Genomic DNA, 24317 nt, shown 5'->3' on the forward strand with positions numbered 1-24317 from the left:
ACAAACAAAAAAACAGCTGGTCCCTGACAGGGTCCCTTGACCAGCTTATCCTACTGAGACCCAGGACAAGTGTACCCACCTCCCCCCGTACCTCTGCACAGGTCTGAGTATTGCTAGTGAACAGGAGAAGAAATCACAATAAATTTACTCATGTTTTATAGGGGCTGCAGAGATTTCTGAATGGGGCAGGTGAAGCTAAGGAAAAAAAACATAGGATTGTTTGGCAGAGATTGAACAATCAAAGGCTGTAATGGGAAAAGAATTGAAGGAAATGATTTAGCAAGCTGAAGAAAGTGTTGGACGATGCAATTTTGTTTTGTTTTGGCCACCAAGTATTAAATGAGCATCTTAGGGGAGGGACTGTGTTTGTTGTGTTGCTCCATGAGCTTGCAGACAACTTTGATTCAGAGACTGTAGATAGTAACTTTCTTGTGGTGAAAGGGAAAAGCAGACTTTAGCATTGAGAGCCCATCCTCCCTTGAGAGGGATTAAAGCCGTGAGGAAGCAGCTGCAAAAGCAAACCCAAATCCTGTTGAAAGTCTGAATAACTGCAAAGCCAGCAGAAGAGATTGTCAAGTTCTTGTTTATAGTTGTGACAAAGAATTCTGTGTTACTTTCAGGCCTGCAACCAGCCAAAATGCAAGGGGGAAAAACACAGAAAAGGTAGCTGTGTGTAAAAATCACAAGGAACAGTTCTGATTAAGGGAAAAATGAACTCTTCCAAAAGTGGTAACAAAGATTAATCAGAGGTTTAGAGCGATACAAAAAGTCTGGGGAAAATGCAACACAGAAAAGCCTAACCCAATGCAAAATTCTTACAAGCAGCAAAAATGAAGGCATCTGGAAGGGTGTAAGCCCTGTTTGTGTGAAAACGAGATTAAGCTAAGATGGAGTCCAGTGAAGAATTAAATATTTCTGTTCCACCAACACATCTTCCTGCTTGCTGATATGTTCATTTTCCCCCCTCCTTCACTTACAACTGAGATTTGGTTCTGTATTGGTAAATGGCAGGTCAGGAGAAAATGTTTTGAATCACACAAATTTACTGCACTATGCTGTTCAGATACAGATTCTCTTTGTCTTTGGGCAACTGACATGTACTCTCAGGGCCTTGTCAGAGCACTTAGCTGTTGGAGGCACTAGTGTATTGCTGCATGCCTTAGCCAAAACCTAATAACCGTAGCAACCATATATCTGTCTTTTTCCCCATTTCACAAGGTAGGGAGCCGTGTTTTCCAATGGGAAATAGGGTATTTATGAGCCACAGTAATAATAATAATAATAATAATAATAATAATAATAATAATTTTTTTATTTATACCCCGCCCTCCCCAGCCAAGGCCGGGCTCAGAGCGGCTTACAAACAATAATAAAAACAAGAAGAATGATTACAACTTAAAAACAAAAATAAAAAACAACATTAAAATAATGGAACATTAAAATATTAAAATGTAGCCTCGTCGCAGGAGGAGAAGGAAAAGAAAAAAGAAAGAGAGGGAGGGAGGGAATCAAATTGGCTCCAAGCCAAAGGCCAGGCGGAACAACTCTGTCTTACAGGCCCTGCGGAAAGAAATCAGATCCTGCAGGGCCCTGGTCTCATGAGGCAGAGCGTTCCACCAGGCCGGAGCCAGAGTTGAAAAGGCCCTGGCTCTGGTTGAAGCCAATCTAACTTCCTTAGGGCCTGGGACCACTAGGGTGTTGCTATTTATGGACCTTGAGGCTCTCCGTGGGGGATACCAGGAGAGGCGGTCCCATAGGTACGAGGGTCCTAGGCCGTCAAGGGCTTTAAAGGTCAAAAGCAGCACCTTAAATCTGACCCTGTACTCCACCGGGAGCCAGTGCAGCTTGAAAAGCACTGGGTGAGTATGCTCCCATGGCAGAGACCCCGTGAGGAGCCTGGCTGCAGCATTCTGTACCCGCTGGAGTTTCTGGGACAGCTTCAAGGGCAGCCCCGCGTAGAGCGAATTACAGTAGTCAAGCCTGGAGATGACTGTCACATGGATCACTGTGGCCAGATCGGGGCGGGAAAGGTAAGGGACCAACTGCTTGATGCAGCGAAGGTGGAAAAATGTCGCCTTGGCTGTTGCTGTAACTTGCACCTCCATGGAAAGGGAGGCGTCAAGGATTACACCCAAACTCTTAACAGAAGGCAATGGCACTAATTGGGCCCCTGCAAGAGAAGGGAGTTGGTCCCTCATCCCCATGCCATCCTGACCCAGCCATAGGACCTCTGTCTTTGAAGGATTTAGTTTCAATCGGCTCCCACGAAACCATCCAGCCACAGCTTCCAAGCATCTGGTCAGTGTGTTCGGGGCCGAGTCGGTGTGGCCATCCATCAGCAGATAGAGCTGAGTGTCATCAGCATATTGGTGACAGCCCAGCCCAAAGCTCCGGATAATCTGGGCAAGGGGGCGCATAAAGATGTTAAAAAGCATCGGGGAGAGAATTGCGCCCTGCGGCACTCCACACACCAAGGAGTGGCGCGACGACATTTCCCTCCCTAGTGCCACCCTCTGTCCCCGACCAGAGATAAAAGAGCACAACCAGTTACGGGCTATGCCCTGTATCCCCACGTCTGCTGGGGGATTTATAAATACCAAGTATTTATTCCATTCTGTTCCATAGCTGTGTAGAACTTGTCCTCAGTATGCCTGGACTCTAAAAACAGCATCAAACAATGGGAACAATCTCAGACAATAAAAAGACAAGATGAATCTGCAGGTGTTTTTTTCTTCTAACTATCCTAGATGATGGCTTTTCTCAGTTGCATTGACTGATTTGATCTGTTTACAGCTTTACAACCTGCGGAATAACTCTTTGAACAATTTGTATGGGCAATGACCATATTTCTTCTTTCCATATACTTCTTGATTGTTTTCATGCATGAGGATAGCAATGGCAGTAAACAGAAATAGAAATCTCGAAAGACTATAAATGAAATTAAAAATATAACCTATCGCTATAAAACCATTATGAAGGTCATTCAAAAGTTATGATATATCTCACTTACATTACAGTGGTACCTCAGGTTAAGTACTTAATTCGTTCCGGAGGTCCGTACTTAACCTGAAACTGTTCTTAACCTGAAGCACCACTTTAGCTAATGGGGCCTCCTGCTGCTGCCGCGCTGCTGGAGCATGATTTCTGTTCTCATCCTGAAGCAAAGTTCTTAACCTGAAGCACTATTTCTGGGTTAGCGGAGTCTGCAACCTGAAGCATATGTAACCTGAAGCGTATGTAACCTGAGGTACCACTGTACTTATCTAAATCTTTCGTTATGGTTCTAAGTGTACTCTAATCGCGTCACTTCTGGTAATGCATTGTGAACTTCTTGATCAATAAATCATGAACATCTAAGTTGTTCCTTGTTAAATAAATTACCTATTCTGTTTGGTGGGAGTGGATTTGTTTACTGCAAAAGAGAAACAGAAAGAGAGAAGATTTCATTCGTAGCCTTATGGTATATGATTGGCAGGCTACATACAGTTTCATTGCATCTGAAATCTATAGCAACCAACAGGATTAAACCTGTGACAGTCTGTAATCCATAGTTTAATAGCTGAATATTTAATGCAAACTGGCAATGAGTCAGAAGTTAAGCATTTTCATCAAAACATTCTAATCTGCTGTAAACTGACATTTTTGACCAATACATCTGTTGTGGCAACTGGGCTTTTTAAAGGTATATGTGAGCTAGCAACCACTCTTTGTTTTTGCATATTCACATTCTCCTTGCACAAACAGATTGCTTGGTTAGTGAAGCCTCTTTTATTAGTGCTTGTTGTTAAGGGAGGGAGGCAGAGAGGTATAATAAGGTCAATATAATAAACTATTATGATTCAAATCAAAGGGGAATTTACCATAATAGTTTAAAACAGAATTGGGAAGCCAAAATGTAATCTGCATGATTTGCTAGTACAGATTAACCAGTGAGATTTAGTCCTTTATCATATGCTACCAGTCAGGGATGCTGGGCTAAGAGATCCGCAGAGGTCCAGAGCTGTCATCTCTTATTTCTGCCTATGGTGTGGTGTAATAGCATTACAACCCACTTTGTAGGTTCGGATTTTGGAAGACTCTTCCATATGTTAATTGATTGCTTTAATGTGGAGGACTGTGTGTGCATAGTGTGCATCATGATGTCATGAAATCAAATTATGGCAAAAATGTCTGATGTTGGTCTTGCGCACAGGGAAATGCACCCTCTCTATTTATAGCATTGAAATTCTGCATTCTATCCTTGGTATCTGAAGGACTGCCTTCTCCTGCAAGAACCTGCCAGTTTTGTTAATATTTTCTCTAAAGGTGCTTCTCTGGTTGCCACTGCCAGCTAAGGAACAATGGCTGGCGACCAAAGAGGACCTTTCCGTGGTGGCACCCAGACTGTGGAACTCCCTGCTGAATGATATAGCTGCAAGACAACTTTTATTACTGTCTTTTAGGCACCGATTGAATTCCATCCTGTTGTCTGGAGCATATTGCATTTGTACTACAGAAAATGACTCAGCTAAGATTTAAACATCTTTTTTGTTTGTTTTGTTTTGTTTTTTAAAAGGTGTTTGGTTTTTTTAAGTGTTCATTTCTTTTATAAATGAATTACTTCTGATATACAGTGGTGCCTCGCAAGACGAAATTAATTCGTTCCGCAAGTTTTTTCGTCTTGCGAGTTTTTCGTCTTGCGAAGCACGGTTTCCCATAGGAATGCATTGAAAATCAATTAATGCTTTCCTATGGAGACCGCTTGCCAGGCTGGCGGTGCGGAGAAGGGCTTTTCTCCCCACCGCAAGCCTTCAGGACAGGTACGGGAACAGAGGGGAAGGCGCGCAGCGCTTCTCTTCTGTTCCCGGGGCTTGCGGTGGGAGGAGGGTCTTTCCTCCCCACCACCAACATTCAGAACAGCATTCTGAATGTTGGCGGTGGGAAGGAAAACCCTCCTCCCACCGCAAGTCTTCAGGACAGCCATCCGAAGGCTGGCGCGGGGGGGGAGGTCTCTCCGCCCCACTGCCAGCCTTCGGAGGAGGTCCGAGGACAGTGGAAAGACGCACTGCGCTTCCCCGCTGTCCCGGAGATTTCCCTATGGGTTTTCGTCTTGCAAAGGAAGCCCATAGGGAAATTCGTTTTGCGAAGCGCCTCAAAAAACGGAAAACCCTTTCGTCTAGCGGGTTTTTCGTCTTGCGAGGCGTTCGTCTTGCGGGGCACCACTGTACATTCTGAAACCATGCAGACCAAATTACAGTTGGGAGGTTTCTGAGTCAGTAACTTACAGATTACAGTACAAGGTCGTTCAATTGTTGTTGTTTAGTCGTTTAGTCGTGTCCGACTCTTCGTGACTCCATGGACCAGAGCACGCAAGGCACTCCTGTCTTCCACTGCCTCCCACAGTTTGGTCAGGCTCATGTTTGTAGCTTTGAGAAAACCTTCAATACTGCATCTTAACTCCACCCTTGTAGAGACAGATATGTGGCTAGTTGCTGCTGATAAAATTTGTGATGTTAGTGTTTTTTCTTCTGTTCGGATCTGTACAATGATGTGATACAGGATTCTAAATTCTAAAAGTGAGCCTGGATACAGGAGCCTTACTTTTTCACCTTTCGCAGAATTTCAAAATGTATACAGTGTAGGTTCATCTTTTAAAGCAGCCGTTGTAAATAAGGATTTGTCCAGCACTTTTCCAGTTTTCAGACTGAAGGAAATGGATTTAATTAATGATAATGCCACACCAGCAAAAAAATAAATCTCATAAATCTCTCCTCCCTCTCTCCATTTTTTTTTTCAGGAGTACGGATGGTGGGAAAACGTTTGGCACTATAGATGTCAGCCTTGTGAAGATGGGGGAGACAGAGAATGGGGAGGCAGATCACATCACAACAGATGTGCAGGGACAAAAGGTAGGAACCCAGCTCAGTGCACAAATTAAATTAGAATGATCAGATATGCCAGATGCCTATGTATTAGTATGGTCACAGTAGACTTTTGAGTTTGCATTTGCAAATTAAAATGAAGGAACTCCTCTATAGAATAAAGCATGACGCCGAGTGTTCAACTCTTCCAACTAAAAATACACTGAAATGGAACAGGGTTTTGTTACAGAACTTTAACTCACATTTTGTTAGATCAAAATTACCAATTTAAAAATCAATCAAGCATAATTAACTCAGTGTGAGAAATTTGGATAGACTGTGTCCCTGTTTTCCACCCCTCTCAAGTACTACTCAGTACAGAAAACAAGTTTTAAATAATAGCCTTTTAAAGAAAAAAACTGTCAGTTAGCTGAGGTTCAGTTTTGGTAGGAGTGCTTTGCTTCCAGGATTCTGTTGAAGAATCAGTTTAATTTTTCAAATGATTCCTTTACTAATTTGGAAAAAAAAGACTCACCTTATGATTAGCCGTATTTGGACCAAAAAATATAACAACTCTCTTGAATATTTTGATGCATTGCACTAAGTGAGAATGGAACAATTCTTCCCTGGCTCAAATTAAAATTGAAGCGGTTAAAAAAATGGAGTTTGTATGTGAACCTGCCTAAAAATAATTTCTGTGCTAGAAAATACAAGTCTGGAAGAAATCTCTAATTGTAATGACAATGATTTTCAGTTGATAGCATAGCAACATTGTGCTCCTGAACTAATGAAAAATATACGTGACATGCTCAGAGTAATCTGAGTAATCCACTTCTGGTTTATTGTAACAATAACCCTCCTTTGAAACATGTACCCCTGACTCTTTTCTTTGTTACTGTTACCTTTGATCTGAAATGAATTGTGTTCGATTCCATATAACGCATTGCAGGTAAGATGTCAATCTTAATAGGAAGATGCAGTAGAAATTTATCATGTGCCCGAAACTTTCACATTGAATGCAGGGGGGGTTGGGAGAAGACATAGCAATTAAGTCGCCTTCCTGGATTCATTTGTTTATATCTGCTGCCTGTTTTACAGAATTAGCAGCAAAAGTGTTTTCAATATTTAATTTTGTTCCAGTGGGGATTGTAGGTAAGGATGGGAGAGAAATGCACTAAGCAAATTTGCACTTCCTAATCCCTAACTAAAACACAGCTCTCCTTTGAAATTGACGTGTCACTGAATTTTGTAACAGCCAACCAAAGAATGCATATGAAAATAATCAGCGAAGATCATGTACAAAAATGCATTCTATTAGTGGGAAATTGCTTGTAAAAATGTTGCATAAATTGACAACGTTGCGTATATATGTACATACAGTGTTAGAAACTGAGACATTAAAGCCAGGAGCTAAATGGCACCTTAAACCTGGGTTGTGGGCACAACCACAGAATGTCTAGGCATGATTTTTTTATAACAAGAATACAAAGCTGAAAATGAATGAACTGCCGCTAAAATATTATGTTCATTTTTCACATGGTCTAGTCCTTTGCCTGCCCACCCCACTAATATTCTTAAGAGGATCTCTTCTCCAGTCTTCAGAGAGTCGTTGGAAGTGAGGAGACAGAAAAAGGTCCTCCTTTCCTTCCACTCTGCAGTTTAAATCTGAAATCTTAGATGCAGTACTGCACCCAGAGCTTAGAAACTGCTCGCGCTAATGTAATTCCGTTGCAAAATGTGCCTAGAACAATGGGAGTTTGTACATATATTGTAAGAACATATATTGTAAGAACATATATTGTAAGAAATACACATGAAAGCACACCCACATTTTTGTGTGAACTTCTTTTAATAGTAAATTTAAGTGGAAATGGGGTAAACTAAATTTAAGATTTGGGAGAAATGAGACTCCAAAATTGACAGAGTAATCAATCTCTAGTTCTGGCACTTAAAATTGGCTAGCAGGAATGCTGGTGAATTCTCCCCAGCCCCCAATCACGGAATGCCTTCCCGACTTTCACAGTATATGTATGAGGCTGGGAAAGGGATCTGAGCATTTCACCCCAGTCCTAGGAAGTGGGTAATTCCAGTTCTTCCTGTTTTAGGGAACATTCTACTTGATTTAAGATGCACCTCTGTGATTGATACAATAGCAAGAAAGTTATGGACAGTTGTCTTTCTCTCAGACAATTGGCTGCCATCTCCTTCGTGCTCCTGACTTGACACAGCAGCTTTATGTAGGTAAAAACGTAATGTTTTTAAATTGGTTTAAGAAGATTATCTTTCAGATAATGTAATAGGGGAAATGATGATATCAAATCCCAACATGTTGATTCTGAGGATATACTTCAACAACATAAGTGAGGTCACTTATCCTGCCAATGACTTTTTCAAAACATGCTTTCTTCAGTGAACTAGGAGGAAAATGAATGTGAGCTATGAATTAGCCCAGGAGGCTGAGGGGATGGAGATTTTTTTTTAAATATATGGATTGGGAACAAATGGAGCCATGACACTGTAACAATGAGGGACTGGTGAAACAAGACAAAATGAATGTGTCTCTGAGTGCCTATTTCAAAGTACCCTTCTTATAGCTCCATAGTGAGTTGGAGGGTTTTGGATGCTTTGAATGGAACATTTTGTAGCACAGTAATGGAGCCTGACATAATTTATCTGAGAGAGTTTATGAGTTCAGTTGCTGAACTGCTTTACCAGGTTTTCCAATCACTAGGAGGCTTATAAGTGCTTCTAGTTGAATGTACTTACAATCCCCCCTTCAGATCTTTGTGCAAAGTTTGTGGGCTGGGTAGGGCTGGTGTACAAAGGAAATGTTGAAGTGGAACCAGCATGCATAGTCCTGATCTGCTACTCACTTTGTATGCACACATGATCACTTGCTGCCCTCACACCTGAAGAGGGCTGGAGTACACTTGCTGTGTGTTGTGCCAATTTCAGTGTGTTTTATGACTCTTTTAGACTTTATATGATGAATCCTCTCATAACATTCTAAATGTTTTAACTTTTGTTTTGTAGTGTGCCTTGGTTTATGAGTGTACATCTCCAGAAAACACCAGTAGTAAAGACAATTTACCTTTATTAAATGCAGGTAGGTGTGCTAAGTCTATAATGATGGAAATAATTAATGTTCAACACTATGCTACATGTATATAATTATTAGAAGGAGTTGGCCCCCGTGCTCATATGGTTTCTAACAAGAACCCAGTGTTTTTCAGCGACCTGGCTTCTGGGTAATATTCAACTTCAAATTGAATAATATTTCCATAAATTAGCACCACACAAGAACTCGATCCATATTGAGGATATGTTAATTCTAAGAGAGTTAGAAGTTTTTGTTCATTCATTCTTTATAGGTCATACAATTAAACTGTAAATATAAATAAAACATAATAAACTAAAAGGCCACAAAGCCACAAAAGCATCATAAAACAGCCAGCCAGATTAAAAATACATCTAAAAAAACTTAGGGAAATGAAAAGGTTTTTGCCAATGCAAGCTTTCCAGATGAACCTCTTTGGGTACAACCTATTTGGGCATGGTTGGGGTACCACCACTGAAAAGTCCTCTCCGGTGGGTACCTGCTTCACCGCAAGTAGTAGAGATACCTGCAGCAGGCCCTTCACTGAAGATGGCTAGGTACATCTGAGACAGGCAGTCCTTTAAGTGTCTTGGTCCTAAGCCATGTAGTGCAAAGACCAGAACCAGCACTTTGAACTGAATCAAGAAACAGAATGAGAGCCAGTGTCACTGACGTAACAGAGGCGTAATGCAATAATAATCCTCAGTCCCTTTTAGTAATCTAAAAACTGCATTCTGCACTAACGGCAGTTTCTGAACAGTCTAACTAGCACATGCAGGAGTCTAACTTGGACATTTCCAATGCATAGGTAACTGAGGGCAGGCTCTGTCTTTCTAGGTAAGGTTTACAACTGACATACCAATCTAAGCTGGTAAAAGTACACATACTTAATGTCGCAGAAGCATCTTGCACTTCCAGTGGATGAAAGATGAATCAAGGAATACGCCCAAGCTGCAAACCTGTTGCTTCATGAGCAATACAACCCCGTTTAGCACAGGATTTACTCCTTTGATGAACCATCCACCCAAAATACCTCTGACTTGCCTGGTTTCAGCTTTGGTTTATTGTCCCTCATGCAGACCATTATTGCAGCCATAATTAAATTCCTTCCTAGCAGTTAGCTTTGACCTGTGCTGTAATTTATCATTGTATCCAGGTGATACAGTGTATGCATTTCCCATCTGTTCTGCTTTGCCTGTAATGTATTTACTTTTGTACAGTATATGTATCGAAAGACGGGAATTACAGCAGTAGCTGGCCATACGTACTAAGAGTTATTGTGTTTATACTCTGCATTCCAGTGTCTTGAACAGTTTATTGTATTGTTTACAATTCTGGAAGTAGACAGGGGGCTGGGGACGCCTCACGTGTTGTTGTTTTTTAAAAAATCTCTAAAGCTTAAAGGCCCTTGGCATTATTCTTGAGCGTTCTTAATACATGGAGCTCAAGCTCCAAGTGAGTTATGAAGTAGTGACAGAGTAGGAATGAGGTATCAATGGTTAATCTCATAGATGCTCATAACTATTTTATTTTTATCTTGAGACATTTTGGGTTTTACTGCTATTCATATATAAAGCTGGAATCTTAAAATTAAAATAATATATTTTCTCTACATGTGTGTGTTATGAAAATATGATCTTTTTTAAAAAAAAGAAGAAGAGGAGGAAAGGAACAATATTCTAGAAAGGTAATGGGCATGTTAGAGGAAGTGGCCTGCCTCTGATGATCTTGTCTTTTTGTTGCTCCTTTCCAGAAACCTGTGCTGCCTGAACTGATGCAACACAATATATATATATTTCTGTAGTCAGAAGTTTTCTTTGAACTTCATTTTTTAGTTGTATATATGAATCATTAGTAACTTTTTGTGTTGTACATATTTCATAGATCAGAAGCAGTTAGGAAACATGTCCCACAGGAGTGAGTAATATTACAATAGGTTAGTGAGGCTATTTGTTTCAGAGAGCAGATGTAATGGGTTGTGTCCTGAAGTAGGATCCCACAATAGAAAGGTCCTGAAATAGGATCCCACAATAGGCTAAGGCAGGCATAGGCAAACTCAGCGCTCCAGATGTTTGAGGACTACAACTCCCATCATCCCTATCTAACAGGACCAGTGGTCAGGGATGATGGGAGTTGTAGTCCCAAAACATCTGGAGGGCTGAGTTTGCCTATGTCTGGGCTAAGGTGATGCCCTTCCTGCAAACAGACTGCTGCAAACATGGGGCTCATCCAACACTTCCCTTTGTCCCATGATTTCTTCCACTTGGTCCATGACTTCTGGGCACCGGTTCAAGAGTTCTTTCCTGTGTCCCAATACTTTTCCCAGGAAAATTTGCTGCTTACCGCTGAATCAGAACACGTGTCAATCCACACATATACATCCCTTAAATTGACATTTGCTCTGATTCAGCAGTAAACAGTGGGTTTTCCTGGGGGAAACAGTGGGACAAAAGAAAAAATCTCTCAGGCCTGTGTTTAGAAGTCATGGACCAAACAGAAGTGTGGATGAGCCCAACATTTCAAAAGCAACCAAAGATCTGAGAGAGCCTGAAGGACATGCAAGTCCCTAACTACCCACATGTAAAGTTTTAAAACTGTGTTCTAGTATCTGGTTAGCAAGAATAGAAGTTGGTTGTGCAGCAAAGGTTCATAATTTTCAAATAAATCCATCATTTTTATTGTTCCCGGGGTGGAGAGGAGACAGCAAGGGAGTTAGCCACTTTTGCTATCCCCTCCACACCTTCAGAGCAACACCTAGGAAGTGGTTATTCAAGCCTTAAGTAGATAGAGAGCAAAAGGGCACCACTTGCTTAAGTTGTTACTCCATAGGTATCCACGTGGTTCTTGTGTGGTCTGTGTGGTTCTTGAGGAGAGACAATAACTGATGTAACTGGCTCACCTCACGATAAAGTCTGAGAATAGGAATCTCATAACCACCACATTGTGCTTTATTGTACAGCCTTAATCTGGCTCTTTTGTCCCTGTGGCAAAAGCCCTCAACCCCTGTAATTGAGAAAGAGGGAGATTTGTTGGCAACACCTGAAATAAATAGAGCAATTTCAGTAAAAGCATCATTTTAAGGGTTGCAATATGCCTTAGCGAAGATGAGAACCTACCGAGCTTTGATTTCATACTTCAGACATTTGATGAGAGGGCTGTAATTCCTTTTTAGTTGAGTTAAGTCTTTAGTAGCTAATATGCCCAGATATTTAAAATATGTGTCTTGCAGAGATAACAAGCCTATATTTGCTAAACACTGTTGGTCCCTCCAAGGGATATTCAAGCATAGCAGCTGCGTTTTTGAATAATTGACCTACAGTCCTGCTGCAGTTTGGAATTGAGCCAATTCAGCCTGTAGTTTAACTTCTTTCTTTCTTTCTTTCTTTCTTTCTTTCTTTCTTTCTTTCTTGTTTGTTTGTTTGTTTGTTTATTGCATTTATATCCCACCTTTTTCTCTTAAGGAAGTCAAGGTGGCATACATGGTTCTGCCACTCCTCGTTTAATCCCTATAACTACCCTGTGAGGTTGGTTAGGCTAAAGAGGCAATCACTGGCCCAAGGCCACCCAGTGTGTTGCCAGTAAACAAGCTCTCCTTTATAGATTTTGACCAATATACACCTAGCAGACAATCCTCATAATAATTAGGGGACTTGAGTCAGATACAAGGAGTAAATAAATTTCTCTCAGTAATTGCATAAAAATCACAGTAGAAATAAGTTTGGAATGCGGCTGAAATGTGCCGCTAACCTGACTACCCTAGGTTCAGAGACATTTCAGAATCATAATATGCTGCAAATCAGTTGTAGCTCAGAAGCACCCTGGCTCGCTTTTGTGGACTAAAAAGCTTGGTTCGTGCTTTATACGGGTTTGTGTAGTTACACTAAGTCTGTCAAACTCTAACTATGATCAAAATTCTTTTTTATGTTAAACTCTTCTTCTCCTTGGCTTCAGCCCTTTCTGTTTGTTCCTGGTTAAGGGGGAAAGAGTTTAACCAGGATGATATGCTGCACCAAACCTTGGCTTAGCTGCCCTGCCACACTAAGCTAAAAGGGTTGGGGAAGACCAAAGCAGGTGTGGGCTCCTCTGCAGCACATCCATGTATCCCTGGTAAGCCATGGTTTGGCTTTCCATGTTGTCCAAACAGGCTTGCTAATGAGAGCTTGCTAATGGATGGAAAGTTATCTCCCTTAGTTGCTATGGCACTTGCAAGCCCATGGCCAAAGGAAAAAAGGATTCGAAATCTAATGCCTTGAATTAATTTCCCAACTTTTGAATATATGAATTAGCCCCGTTGGCAAGGGTCTGTGGATGAAACATACCATTTCCATTGTTGTTTATCTACAGCATAGCAAGTTTTATCAAACAATTTTGGAAAGTATAATGAGATTCTATGTAATGAGACCATTTTGAATCTGCACGGCTAGTAAAAAGAAATCAGCTGAGCCACCACAAAAGTGCTTCAAAAGATGAAGTATATTTTATTTAAAGCAAAATGAAAAACAACAATGGATGTGGAGCCAGGAGAATATTATCATTCATAACACATGATCATAATGTCATCAGCTGCTCGTTGAGATTTCACTGTTTATTTCTCAGCCAAGTTCTTTTATCCTAGGAATCTGTGCCAGTAGTCCTGAGTTTTTAATCTTAGTGCAGCTGAAGTAATAAATCCAGCATCTAGTGTTCTAAGTAGAATTTAATTGTCTTCTGTTTGGGTAGCATAACTTAAGGGATTCTCCCTTTAATTTATTGAAATAAATTAAATAATAACAATAAATTAAAGGCAGAATAGATTTATTTGTGGGGTTTAATTTTTAAAATACAGCGAGAAAGAGATAAATTATTTCGCTAATAAACCACTGTGATAGCTTTTGAACCAAAAATATAGCTGCGATTAAGCAACCCCATCATTTTTTTCCTTTTGCAGTGTTAAAAAACCCGATCTGTAAGTTATATAGATTCCCCACTTCTGACAACAAGTGGATGTGTGTACGAGAACAGATGTCTGAGAGCACTCTTTCTTTTCATATTCCCAAGGAACTCATCAGCCTGCACATAAAGGAGGATATGAGAAGGTAAGGGAAACAGCATGAAAAAGTAAAAGCAAGCTATAAAACTGTCTTTATAACACTGGTAATAGAAGTTGACTGAAATCCATGAGTTCACTGCTAGGAATCAACACAGTTTCAACCTGTTCAGTCTGCCAGTGTGGGGCTGAGCTGCAGGCAGCTGCCACAGGTGAGCCCAGAGGCTGGGAGTCAGGAGTTGAGCCATTGGTCGAAGTCAGAAGCCAGAGCAGAGGAATGGTGGAGGCTGGCCTCTCAGGGCAAGTGGGGCACTGCCCCACCAACCTCGGCCAGCTCCCACCTGCTTACCTGCCTTCTTATTTCCAACCAGCCCCAGAGGTGACACTAGCTATCAGTTTCATCCCAGCATTTCCCTCATAAAACTCAGCAGGGAAGAGAATGGGGGGACAAAGCTGGAAGGAGTTACTTCTGCCTGCCATTGGCTCTGCCCATCATCCATTGCCTTCACACCATACATTTAAAGCACCTGTGACTTCCCCCAAACAATCCATGCAACTGTAGCTTACCTCCCACAGAGCTACATTTCCCAGCACCCTTAACAAGTTGCAGTTCCCAGGATTATTTTGGGGGAAGCCATGTGCTTAAAATGCACCATCAGCTCCACCTACTGTTGACCTCCCTGCCTCCTGCCATACCTGTTCCAGTGGTCACTGACATCCACTGCACAGAAATGCCACTAAGACCCTATTGCTCATGCAAGGCCCCAGTTGCAGCAGAAGGCCTTTGGGTCCAATGGGCAGCAAAGTGGGTGAGTGAGGGAAGTCCAGAGTGTGAGAATATTTCATTGCCAGAAAGATGTTCCAAGCTGCGGTTCTGATAGCTCATCATGCAGGGCAGCTGCATGGAGAAAGGAAGTTTGAGCCTCAGGGGATCCTCACAGCTACTGGGAAGTTAAGACTTCTGTTGTTTATTGGCATGGAGCTGAGGCCTGTAGCCAGGAGTTGTATAATAAAAGAGGTCTAAGAATACACAGAGACAGTTCGCCAAATGTGAGGCAACAAAAAGTTAAATACAAATCTAATGTTGTAAAGGTTAGTGTTTTAATTTTAATTGAACTAGATTGTAAATGCCTTGTGCTGCTTATTTATTACTGTGCTTGTTTATAACATTTATGCCCTGCCTTTTAGCCAAAAAAGCTCTCCGGTGTCATTCAGACTGCAGTTTATTCAATTTCCTGATGTTTCCCTGTTAACTTTGTGCATTATGTTTGATCTTTCACATGACGTGAAAGCCATTCTGGAAAACCAATGGGGTGTAATAGAATATTGCATGTGTTTGTCCCTCATTTCCGTGTTCCAGATACAGTATAATTTTTTGCAGTTTTCTTAGCTTGGGCGTACTATATACCTTTCTCTCCAACTCACTGTTACTGTCAAACTTGAAATGTCCATGGAAAAAGCAGCCCACGCCAGAATGAACAAGTAACCTGATCCAGCCACCCTTTGCCTCCCTTCCCACCCCATGATCCTCTGGTTGTGAAGCCCGGATTGCCCTCTCTCCCTCAACAACTGTGGAGTGGAGGGGATGGTTATAACGGTAGTGCTTCTCTCCTGTTTTCTAATGTTCACTTCACACTGCAATACCTACTGGTGTAAGTGAAATGAAGAGCGAAATGGTGATGTATCAGTTCTTCAGTGGGAAAGGAACGTTAGGGAAGTGCTAACCTTATAATCAGTAAAACGAACAGGATAAGCCTTGCATGTGAATGCAGCCTCAGAGTAGCTTACAAAAATCACTTCTAAAAAGACATAACACATGTGAGAGGGGAAAAAGCAAGCTCAAGCGCAGGTTCTTAAGGTTACGACTGATGTCAGTGGCGGCTCTTGCTGTTGGCATCTAATAAAGAGCAGTCCCTCCCTTCCCTGAAGCCCCCAGATCAGATCCAGGAGAAAAGCTACTGACAATGTCCAGGTCAGGACAATGTCCACACAGTTCTCCCCTCTGGCATAATGGCAGCTAGAATCCGCACAGGGAAAGGCTTTGTGGTGTTACCCTCTTCCGTGTTCCAGAAACAGAACTTATATCAACAAGGAGTTATATTCTCAGTATTGTGGGCCTAACCTTATAGAACCCACTCCCAATAGAAACCAGGCAGGAATTCTCTCTACAGAGTTTCAGACGTCAGGTCAAAACAATTCTATTCGAGGAGATCTTTGCAACATTAATTTTTCTGGTGTTTATGTTTTATTTTTTTCATTGTAAGACACTTAATTTGTTGTTGTTTAGTCGTTTAGTCATGTCCGACTCTTCGTGACCCCATGGACCAGAGCACGCCAGGCACTTCTGTCTTCCACTGCCTCCCGCAGTTTGGTCAGACTCATGTTTGTACCTTCGAGAACACTGTCCAACCATCTCGTCCTCTGTCGTCCCCTTCTCCTTGTGCCCTCCATCTTTCCCAACATCAGGGTCTTTTCCATGGAGTCTTCTCTTCTCATGAGGTGGCCAAAGTATTGGAGCCTCAGCTTCACGATCTGTCCTTCCAGTGAGCACTCAGGGCTGATTTCCTTAAGAATGGATAGGTTTGATCTTCTTGCAGTCCATGCGACTCTCAAGAGTCTCCTCCAGCACCATAATTCAAAAGCATCAATTCTTCGGCAATCAGCCTTCTTTATGGTCCAGCTCTCACTTCCATACATCACTACTGGGAAAACCATAGCTTTTACTATACGGACCTTTGTTGGCAAGGTGATGTCTCTACTTTTTAAGATGCTGTCTAGGTTGGTCATTGCTTTCCTCCCAAGAAGCAGGCGTCTTTTAATTTCATGACTGCTATCACCATCTGCAGTGATCATGGAGCCCAAGAAAGTAAAATCTCTCACTGCCTCCATTTCTTCCCCTTCTATTTGGCAGGAGGTGATGGGACCAGTGGCCATGATCTTCGTTTTTTTGATGTTGAGCTTCAGACCATATTTTGCGCTCTCCTCTTTCATCCTCAATAAAAAGTTATTTAATTCCTCTCACTTTCTGCCATCAAGGTTGTGTCATCTGCATATCTGAGGTTGTTGATATTTCTTTCAGCAATCTTAATTCCGGCTAGGGATTCATCCAGCCCAGCCTTTCGCATGATGAATTCTGCATATAAGTTAAATAAACAGGGAGACAAAATACAGCCTTGTCGTACTCCTTTCCCAATTTTGAACCAATCAGTTGTTCCATATCCAGTTCTAATTGTAGCTTCTTGTCCCACATAGAGATTTCTCAGGAGACAGATGAGGTGATCAGGCACTCCCATTTCTTTAAGAACTTGCCATAGTTTGCTGTGGTCAACACAGTCAAAGGCTTTTGCATAATCAATGAAGCAGAAGTAGATGTCTTTCTGGAACTCTCTAGCTTTCTCCATAATCCAGCGCATGTTTGCAATTTGGTCTCTGGTTCCTCTGCCTCTTCTAAATCCAGCTTGCACTTCTGAGAGTTCTCGGTCCACATACTGCTTGAGCCTTCCTTGTGGAATTTTAAGCATAACCTTGCTAGCATGTGAAATGAGTGCAATTGTGCGGTAGTTGGAGCATTCTTTAGCACTGCCCTTCTTTGGGATTGGGATGTAGACTGCTCTTCTCCAGTCCTCTGGCCACTGCTGAGTTTTCCAAACTTGCTGGCATATTGAGTGTAGCACCTTAACAGCATCATCTTTTAAAATTTTAAATAGTTCAGCTGGAATACCATCACTTCCACTGGCCTTGTTATTTGCAGTGCTTTCTAAGGCCCATTTGACTTCACTCTCCAGGATGTCTGGCTCAAGGTCAGCAACCACACTACCTGGGGTGTACGAGACATCCATATCTTTCTGGTATAATTCCTCTGTATATTCTTGCCACCTCTTCTTGATGTCTTCTGCTTCTGTTAGGTCCTTACCACTTTTGTCCTTTATTATGGTAATCTTTGAACGAAATGTTCCTTTCACATCTCCAATTTTCTTGAACAGATCTCTGGTTCTTCCCATTCTGTTGTTTTCCTCTATTTCTTTGCATTGCTCGTTTAAGAAGGCCTTCTTGTCTCTCCTTGCTATTTTTTGGAAATCTGCATTCAATTTCCTGTATCTTTCTCTATCTCCCTCGCATTTTGCTTGCCTTCTTTCCCCCGCTATTTGCAAGGCCTCATTGGACAGCCACTTTGCTTCCTTGCATTTCCTTTTCATTGGGATGGTTTTCGTTGCTGCCTCCTGTATAATGTTGCGAGCCTCCATCCATAGTTCTTCAGGCACTCTGTCCAGCAAATCTAAATCCTTAAACCTGTCCCTCACTTCCACTGTGTATTCATTTTTTTATATATATAAATATTTATTAAGGTTTTTTTATAAAAGAAATGCACAAATAATAAACAGCATTGGTTATATCGTAACATAATTTCATAACTTCTTTGGACTTCCTCATGTTTTCTGCTCCCACTTAACATCGTTGAAAAATTTTTCAAGCAACTTATCAACTTGTTTGCAATCTTATATCCAATCATTTAAATATAATCTAACAATTCTCCAAAAGGTTTATGTTTTCCTTAATCTGACTTATCATCAAATTCCAGTCTAATTTAGTGGTGGCCAGTTATTTATGATCAAGCATTCTTCTTAACGTTCAACCAAATTACAATATTTTTGTAAATAAGTCTTAAATTTCTTCCAATCTTCTTCAATCCTTTCTTCTCCCAGATCTCGGATTCTGCCAGTCATCTCCGCCAGTTGCATATAGTCTATCAGCTGCATCTGCCACTCTTCCAGTGTGGGTAGATCTTGAGTTTTCCAGTTCTTGGCGATGAGTATCCTTGCTGCCGTTGTTGCATACATAAAAAATGTTCGGTCCTTCTTTAACACCTTTTGGCCGACAATACCCAGGAGAAAGGCCTCTGGTTTCTTAGTGAAGGTATACTTAAATACCTTTTTCAACTCATTATATATCATTTCCCAGAAGGCCTTCACTTTAGGGCAAGTCCACCAGAGGTGAAAGAATGTTCCTTCATTTCCTTTACATTTCCAACATTTGTTATCAGACGAATGGTATATTTTGGCAAGTTTAACTGGGGTCATGTACCATCTGTATATCATTTTCATTACATTTTCCTTCAAAGCATTACATGCAGTGAAGTTCAGCCCAGTGGTCCACAACCTTTCCCAGTCCTCAAACATAATGTTATGCCCAATGTCCTGTGCCCACTTTATCATAACCGATTTAACTATTTCGTCTTGTGTGTTCCATTTTAACAGCAAGTTATACATTCTTGATAATACCTTAGTCTTTGGTTCTAACAATTCTGTTTCCAACTTCGATTTCTCCACCTGGAACCCTAATTTTTTGTCATTTTTAAAAACTTCTTTAATCTGGGCGTAATGTAACCAGTCTCGCACTTTATCCTTCATTTTCTCCAAACTCTGCAATTTCCAATTGTCTCCATCTTTTTCTAATATTTCCCAATATTTTGGCCATTTGGCCTCCATATTGGGTCTTTTTCGGGCCTTAGCTTCCAGAGGGGAAAGCCACCTCGGGGTTTTGTTTTCCAATAAGTCTTTGTATTTTGTCCAGACATTAAATACTGCTTTCCTGACAATATGGTTCTTAAAGGCCTTATTGATCTTAACTTTGTCATACCATAAGTATGCATGCCAACCAAAAGCATTGTTAAAACCTTCCAACACATCAGTGTCTTCGAGAAGTAGCCAGTCTTTTAGCCAGCAGAAAGCTGCGGCTTCATAGTACAACTTTAAGTCTGGCAGGGCAAAGCCCCCTCTTTCTTTCGCATCAGTTAATATCTTAAACTTAATTCTGGGCTTTTTGCCCTGCCAGACAAATCTAGAGATATCTTTCTGCCACTTCCGGAAGCACTCCGTCTTGTCCACAATCTGTAATGTTTGAAACAAAAACAACATTTTTGGTAATACATTCATCTTAATAGCCGCAATTCGGCCTAACAAAGAAAGCTTCAATTTTGTCCAACTTCCACTGTGTATTCATAAGGGATTTGATTTAGATTGTATCTTACCGCCCCAGTGGTTTTTCCTACTTTCTTCAGTTTAAGCTTGAATTTTGCTATAAGAAGCTGATGATCTGAGCCACAGTCAGCTCCAGGTCTTGTTTTTGCTGACTGTATAGAGCTTCTCCATCTTTGGCTGCAGAGAATATAATCAATCTGATTTCGATGCTGCCCATCTGGTGATGTCCACATGTAGAGTCGTCTCTTGTGTTGTTGGAAAAGCGTGTTTGTGATGACCAGCTTGTTCTCTTGACAGAACTCTATTAGCCTTTGCCCTGCTTCGTTTTGCTCTCCAAGGCCAAACTTGCCAGTTGTTCCTTTTATCTCTTGATTCCCTACTTTAGCATTCCAATCCCCTATAATGAGAAGAACATCCTTCTTTGGTGTCACTTCAATAAGGTGTTGTAAGTCTTCATAGAATTGGTCAATTTCAGTTTCTTCAGCACCAGTAGTTGGTGCATAAACTTGGATTACTGTTATGTTAAAAGGTCTGCCTTGGATTTGTATTGAGATCATTCTATCATTTTTGAGATTGCATCCCAGTACAGCTTTTGCCACTCTTTTGTTGACTATGATGGCCACTCCATTTCTTTTGCAGGTTTCTTGCCCACAGTAGTAGATATGATGGTCATCCAAACTGAATTCGCCCATTCCCGTACATTTTAGTTCACTGATGCCCAGGATGTCAATATATATTCTTGCCATCTCAAGATGGAAGTGATCCATCCATTTATTCTTGCCATCTCAAGATGGAAGTGATCCATCCCTTCATGAATCACTGCCTTGCCGTGGCGAAGGGGCTTGAAGAACTCAGAGAAGCTATGAACTATGCCGAGCAGGTCACCCAAGATGAACAGGTCATAGTGGAGAGTTTTGACCAAACGTGATCCACCTGGAGGAGGAACCGGCAAGCCACTCCAGTATCCCTGCCAAGAAAACTCCATGGACAAAGACACTTAATAGCCACATGTAAAAATGGGCTGTACATTTTTAAAATAAATAAATAGATAGGCTTAAAATGGACTTTGATTGCAGCCTTATCTTTTATGCTTTATCTATAATGAGTTATGAAGCTCTGAACTACAGTTTTACTTAGCTCATACTAATAATGTTTCTTCATCATAAGTATCATAATTTTAATCTGAATGCATTTGATATCAGTGATCCTATGCAAACATCAAATTCAGACTGTAACTTCTGTGGTAGATAGCCAGTGTTGAACAGATTAACATAACGAAAGCCTATGGGCAGTTTAATTACATTGTTCCAAAGACCCAGAGCATCAATCCTTATTTTCAATGTTGGAAGTTATTGATTGTAAATAGAGCTTTCTGATAGTCATCAATCCATTAATCTTGCCACAGGCATATGCTTAAACATAATGAAATTAATTAAGTCATTAAGAGAGTAACATCATAGATTTAACTGTGCTTCTTTTCTTTAACCTTAGCTGGTTGTTATATTAACACTGCAAGGAAACACAACTAATAGAAGCTAACTGTATTGTTTATAACCACATATAATTAATAACAAAAGTAAAGATACATTTCAAGTTGTCATGCTGCTATGTCTAAAAACCAGCTCAATCAAAAATACCATTTCTATGTATTTTTAATAGCCAAGTTTTATTTCCAATCAAACCCTCAGTCCACTGCATGTGTTATTTCTCCTAATCCATTATTTCGCAATATGGCAAGAAATCCTGCAAGCATACAGATTCAGCCGCTCCTACTGGGATATGCAAACCAAGCAGTATGCAAAGCTAAAGATCTAAATCTAGTAAAGTGATCATGGAAGGGGTGCTTTAAGAAGATATTGAGAGCTATAGTCTGCCTTCAAAAATATGCAAATGATTCCCAGTAGAAGTTAATGAGAACAGCATGCATCTGCATTGAATGAAGGGTTTAGCACTTATACAAAAAGGATTTTCACTGTTTTATGCAACATTTAGCCACCTGCTCCTGATTTCAGATTAACCTTTAAGAAGGGGGCCTTCTGAGAATGTAACTTCCAAATGCAGGCAAACTTTGTATAAAACTTGTTATTTAGGATTCATGTGATCCCCAAACAGTATCCTATCCTGACACAGCTCAAACTCAGACCCATTTAGCTTTAATACACACACACACAGAGAGAGAGAGAGAGAGAGAGAGAGAGAGAGAGCGCACAAGCGCAAGGGGAGAAACTTTTGCACTTTTGATTTTATTTTATTTTAAACATTTTCTCTTCTCTGTTGACATTTGGAGTTCAAGCACTCAGCAGAAGTTGAATTAAATACTGGATCCCTTTTGAAGGAGCACACTTTACTCTGGATATAATCACACAGATATTCTGAGTTTAGGAAAAATAAGAGATTCCTAGTTCTGTATAAATAAGGGGGAGATTCATTGAGCCATGCTTGTTCTTGCTTCTCAGCAAGATGCTTCCTCTCCCGAGGTGAGGATGAAGAACATGGAAGTAGAAAATGTGATCAGCAACCCTAAGAATATCAGTCCAGCACCTGAGGGAAGGACAGCATATTTTAGGTCAGAAAGGACAGTCTAGGAAACTTGGAGATTACTCTGTCTGTCTACTCTTTCTCATGCAGACACATCTCCCTCCACTGCATCTCAACACTTCCATCATCCTCCTCAGCAGAGCTCACAGTGGCTAACAACAATAAAATTAAAACTGTTAAAGAAGTATAACAGTAAAAAAAAAAATGCTCGCTAATAGCAGACTAAAAGGATAAGACAATAAAAGCAGCAGCTTTATAAGCTGTTTCACTACAGTAGCTTCCAACAAGTTAAAATAAATTACCAAAGCCTTCCTAAAGGGGAAGGTTTTAACAACATGCTAGAATGCTATTAAAGATGGGGCAAGAGAAGCTGCTTTTGAGAGGATGTTCTAGAGGTTTAGTGCAGGGACATAGATGGCCTAGTTGGGCCCAACTTAAGGATATACAGAAGAATATCGGTACCGAAGCGTGTATTTGGAAGCGTGTTCTTCAGATAGATACCCTGAACCTGGCCCTATTGCTGTCAGAGAAAAATGAAGGAAGATATAATAAAAGGCCACAAAACTGTTGCTAACAATAAGATAATATATATGTAGTACAATACCTAAGCACTAGACAGTTTTCATATTGAAAAATCAGCAGGCTTGGGAGAACAGAAATACCTTAATAGGTATGTCCTAAATATTGCAATTGTGTGGATGTGATGCACATACCTGAGTGGCTGCCTCCCTGAAATAAGTTTGTTTTTCTAGTAAATGTTTAAAAGATCCCTGGAGACATGCTAACCTACCTATTGAAGAAGATATTCCTTCAAATATATCAGACCCGAGGCATCTAGTTCCTGGAGAATAAGTGTTTTGCTAAGTGTTCCCCATTTCCCTGAGTGATGTCAGGTCCAAGGACTATGCTAGAGGATTTAGTTTCCTTTGGATGAGAGAGCACCTCAAGCTAATGGTGCTTTTGTAATATTTGAAGTATTTACAAATGAAGTAAATAATAGCAAAAAGCAAATCCCCCCCCCCGACCCTCCATCAAGTTTGAAGATAGCGACAAAGTAGCCCCATTGTACTTGATTTTATATACTGCTTTGGTGGCAGAGTCCCTGAAATGGATTGCAATAAAAACATCATAGCGTAAGAAAATACTGCTACCACCATGGCCACTTCTAATCCAGGTATCGGTCCTCCTCATCCTCCAAATTCAAAGTGATGACTCCTATATATTAACATTCCACAACACCCCTGCAGAACACTAGTCTCAGACCCTTCTTGAAGGTGAGAATCATCATGGTCACATTCTCCCTATTTATCTTCTGATAGAGGTCCTCTGTAAGGGTGACTAAGACTATCTACTTACTCATCTATATTGATGACAGTTTTACTAAATCCATATGGAAGTAGATCAAGAGAATCCATTTCAGCTTTGAACTGGTAAGGTGGTGCCCATTTAACCACTCTGGTAGGAAAGGCTGATTAGAGATTAGTTTGCAGCTACACAGTGTATTCTCTCCCCCCCCCCCACACACACACAACAGCAACCTTACAAACATGCTTTCTTTTCACTATCAGGACCACTTCTTACCTTGGAAATGTATTTGAATTAGCAAAAGGCTAATTGTACGGCATTCGGCTCAAACTGTTTTGTCTACATCATAGGATGTCCACAACTGAATATCACCCAGTTACAGGGAAGACTCTGCAGACTTCTGTAGTCAATGTAGCAAGCAAGTACACAACCAAATTGTCAGCTTTAGCAGCAAAACTTTGTCATATGCTTTCAGGCAGCACTAGATGAGGTCAGCTTCCAGAAGACTGAACAGGAAAACTGGAAACTTGCTA

At 40.9% G+C, this 24317-nt stretch overlaps 1 protein-coding gene across 7 annotated transcripts in view; it reads left to right on the forward strand.

The window, feature by feature from the left end:
- INPP4B (inositol polyphosphate-4-phosphatase type II B) overlaps nt 1–24317 on the forward strand; it is a gene marked incomplete at its 5' end in the record, with an annotated part of 286774 nt that overhangs the window by 177607 nt on the left and 84850 nt on the right. For all 7 annotated transcript variants that reach the window (XR_014160193.1, XR_014160194.1, XM_081876074.1 and 4 more), the window contains 3 exons: nt 5777–5888; nt 8874–8946; nt 13865–14012. Coding sequence is in view for 5 of the 7 variants with exons in the window: in XM_081876074.1 (XP_081732200.1) it covers nt 5777–5888; nt 8874–8946; nt 13865–14012 (333 nt within the window). The remainder of the gene's footprint in view (nt 1–5776; nt 5889–8873; nt 8947–13864; nt 14013–24317) is intronic.

This window comes from Podarcis erhardii, assembly GCF_964252035.2.
Source record: "Podarcis erhardii genome assembly, chromosome: 9".
In the NCBI taxonomy this organism is placed as follows: domain Eukaryota; kingdom Metazoa; phylum Chordata; class Lepidosauria; order Squamata; family Lacertidae; genus Podarcis; species Podarcis erhardii.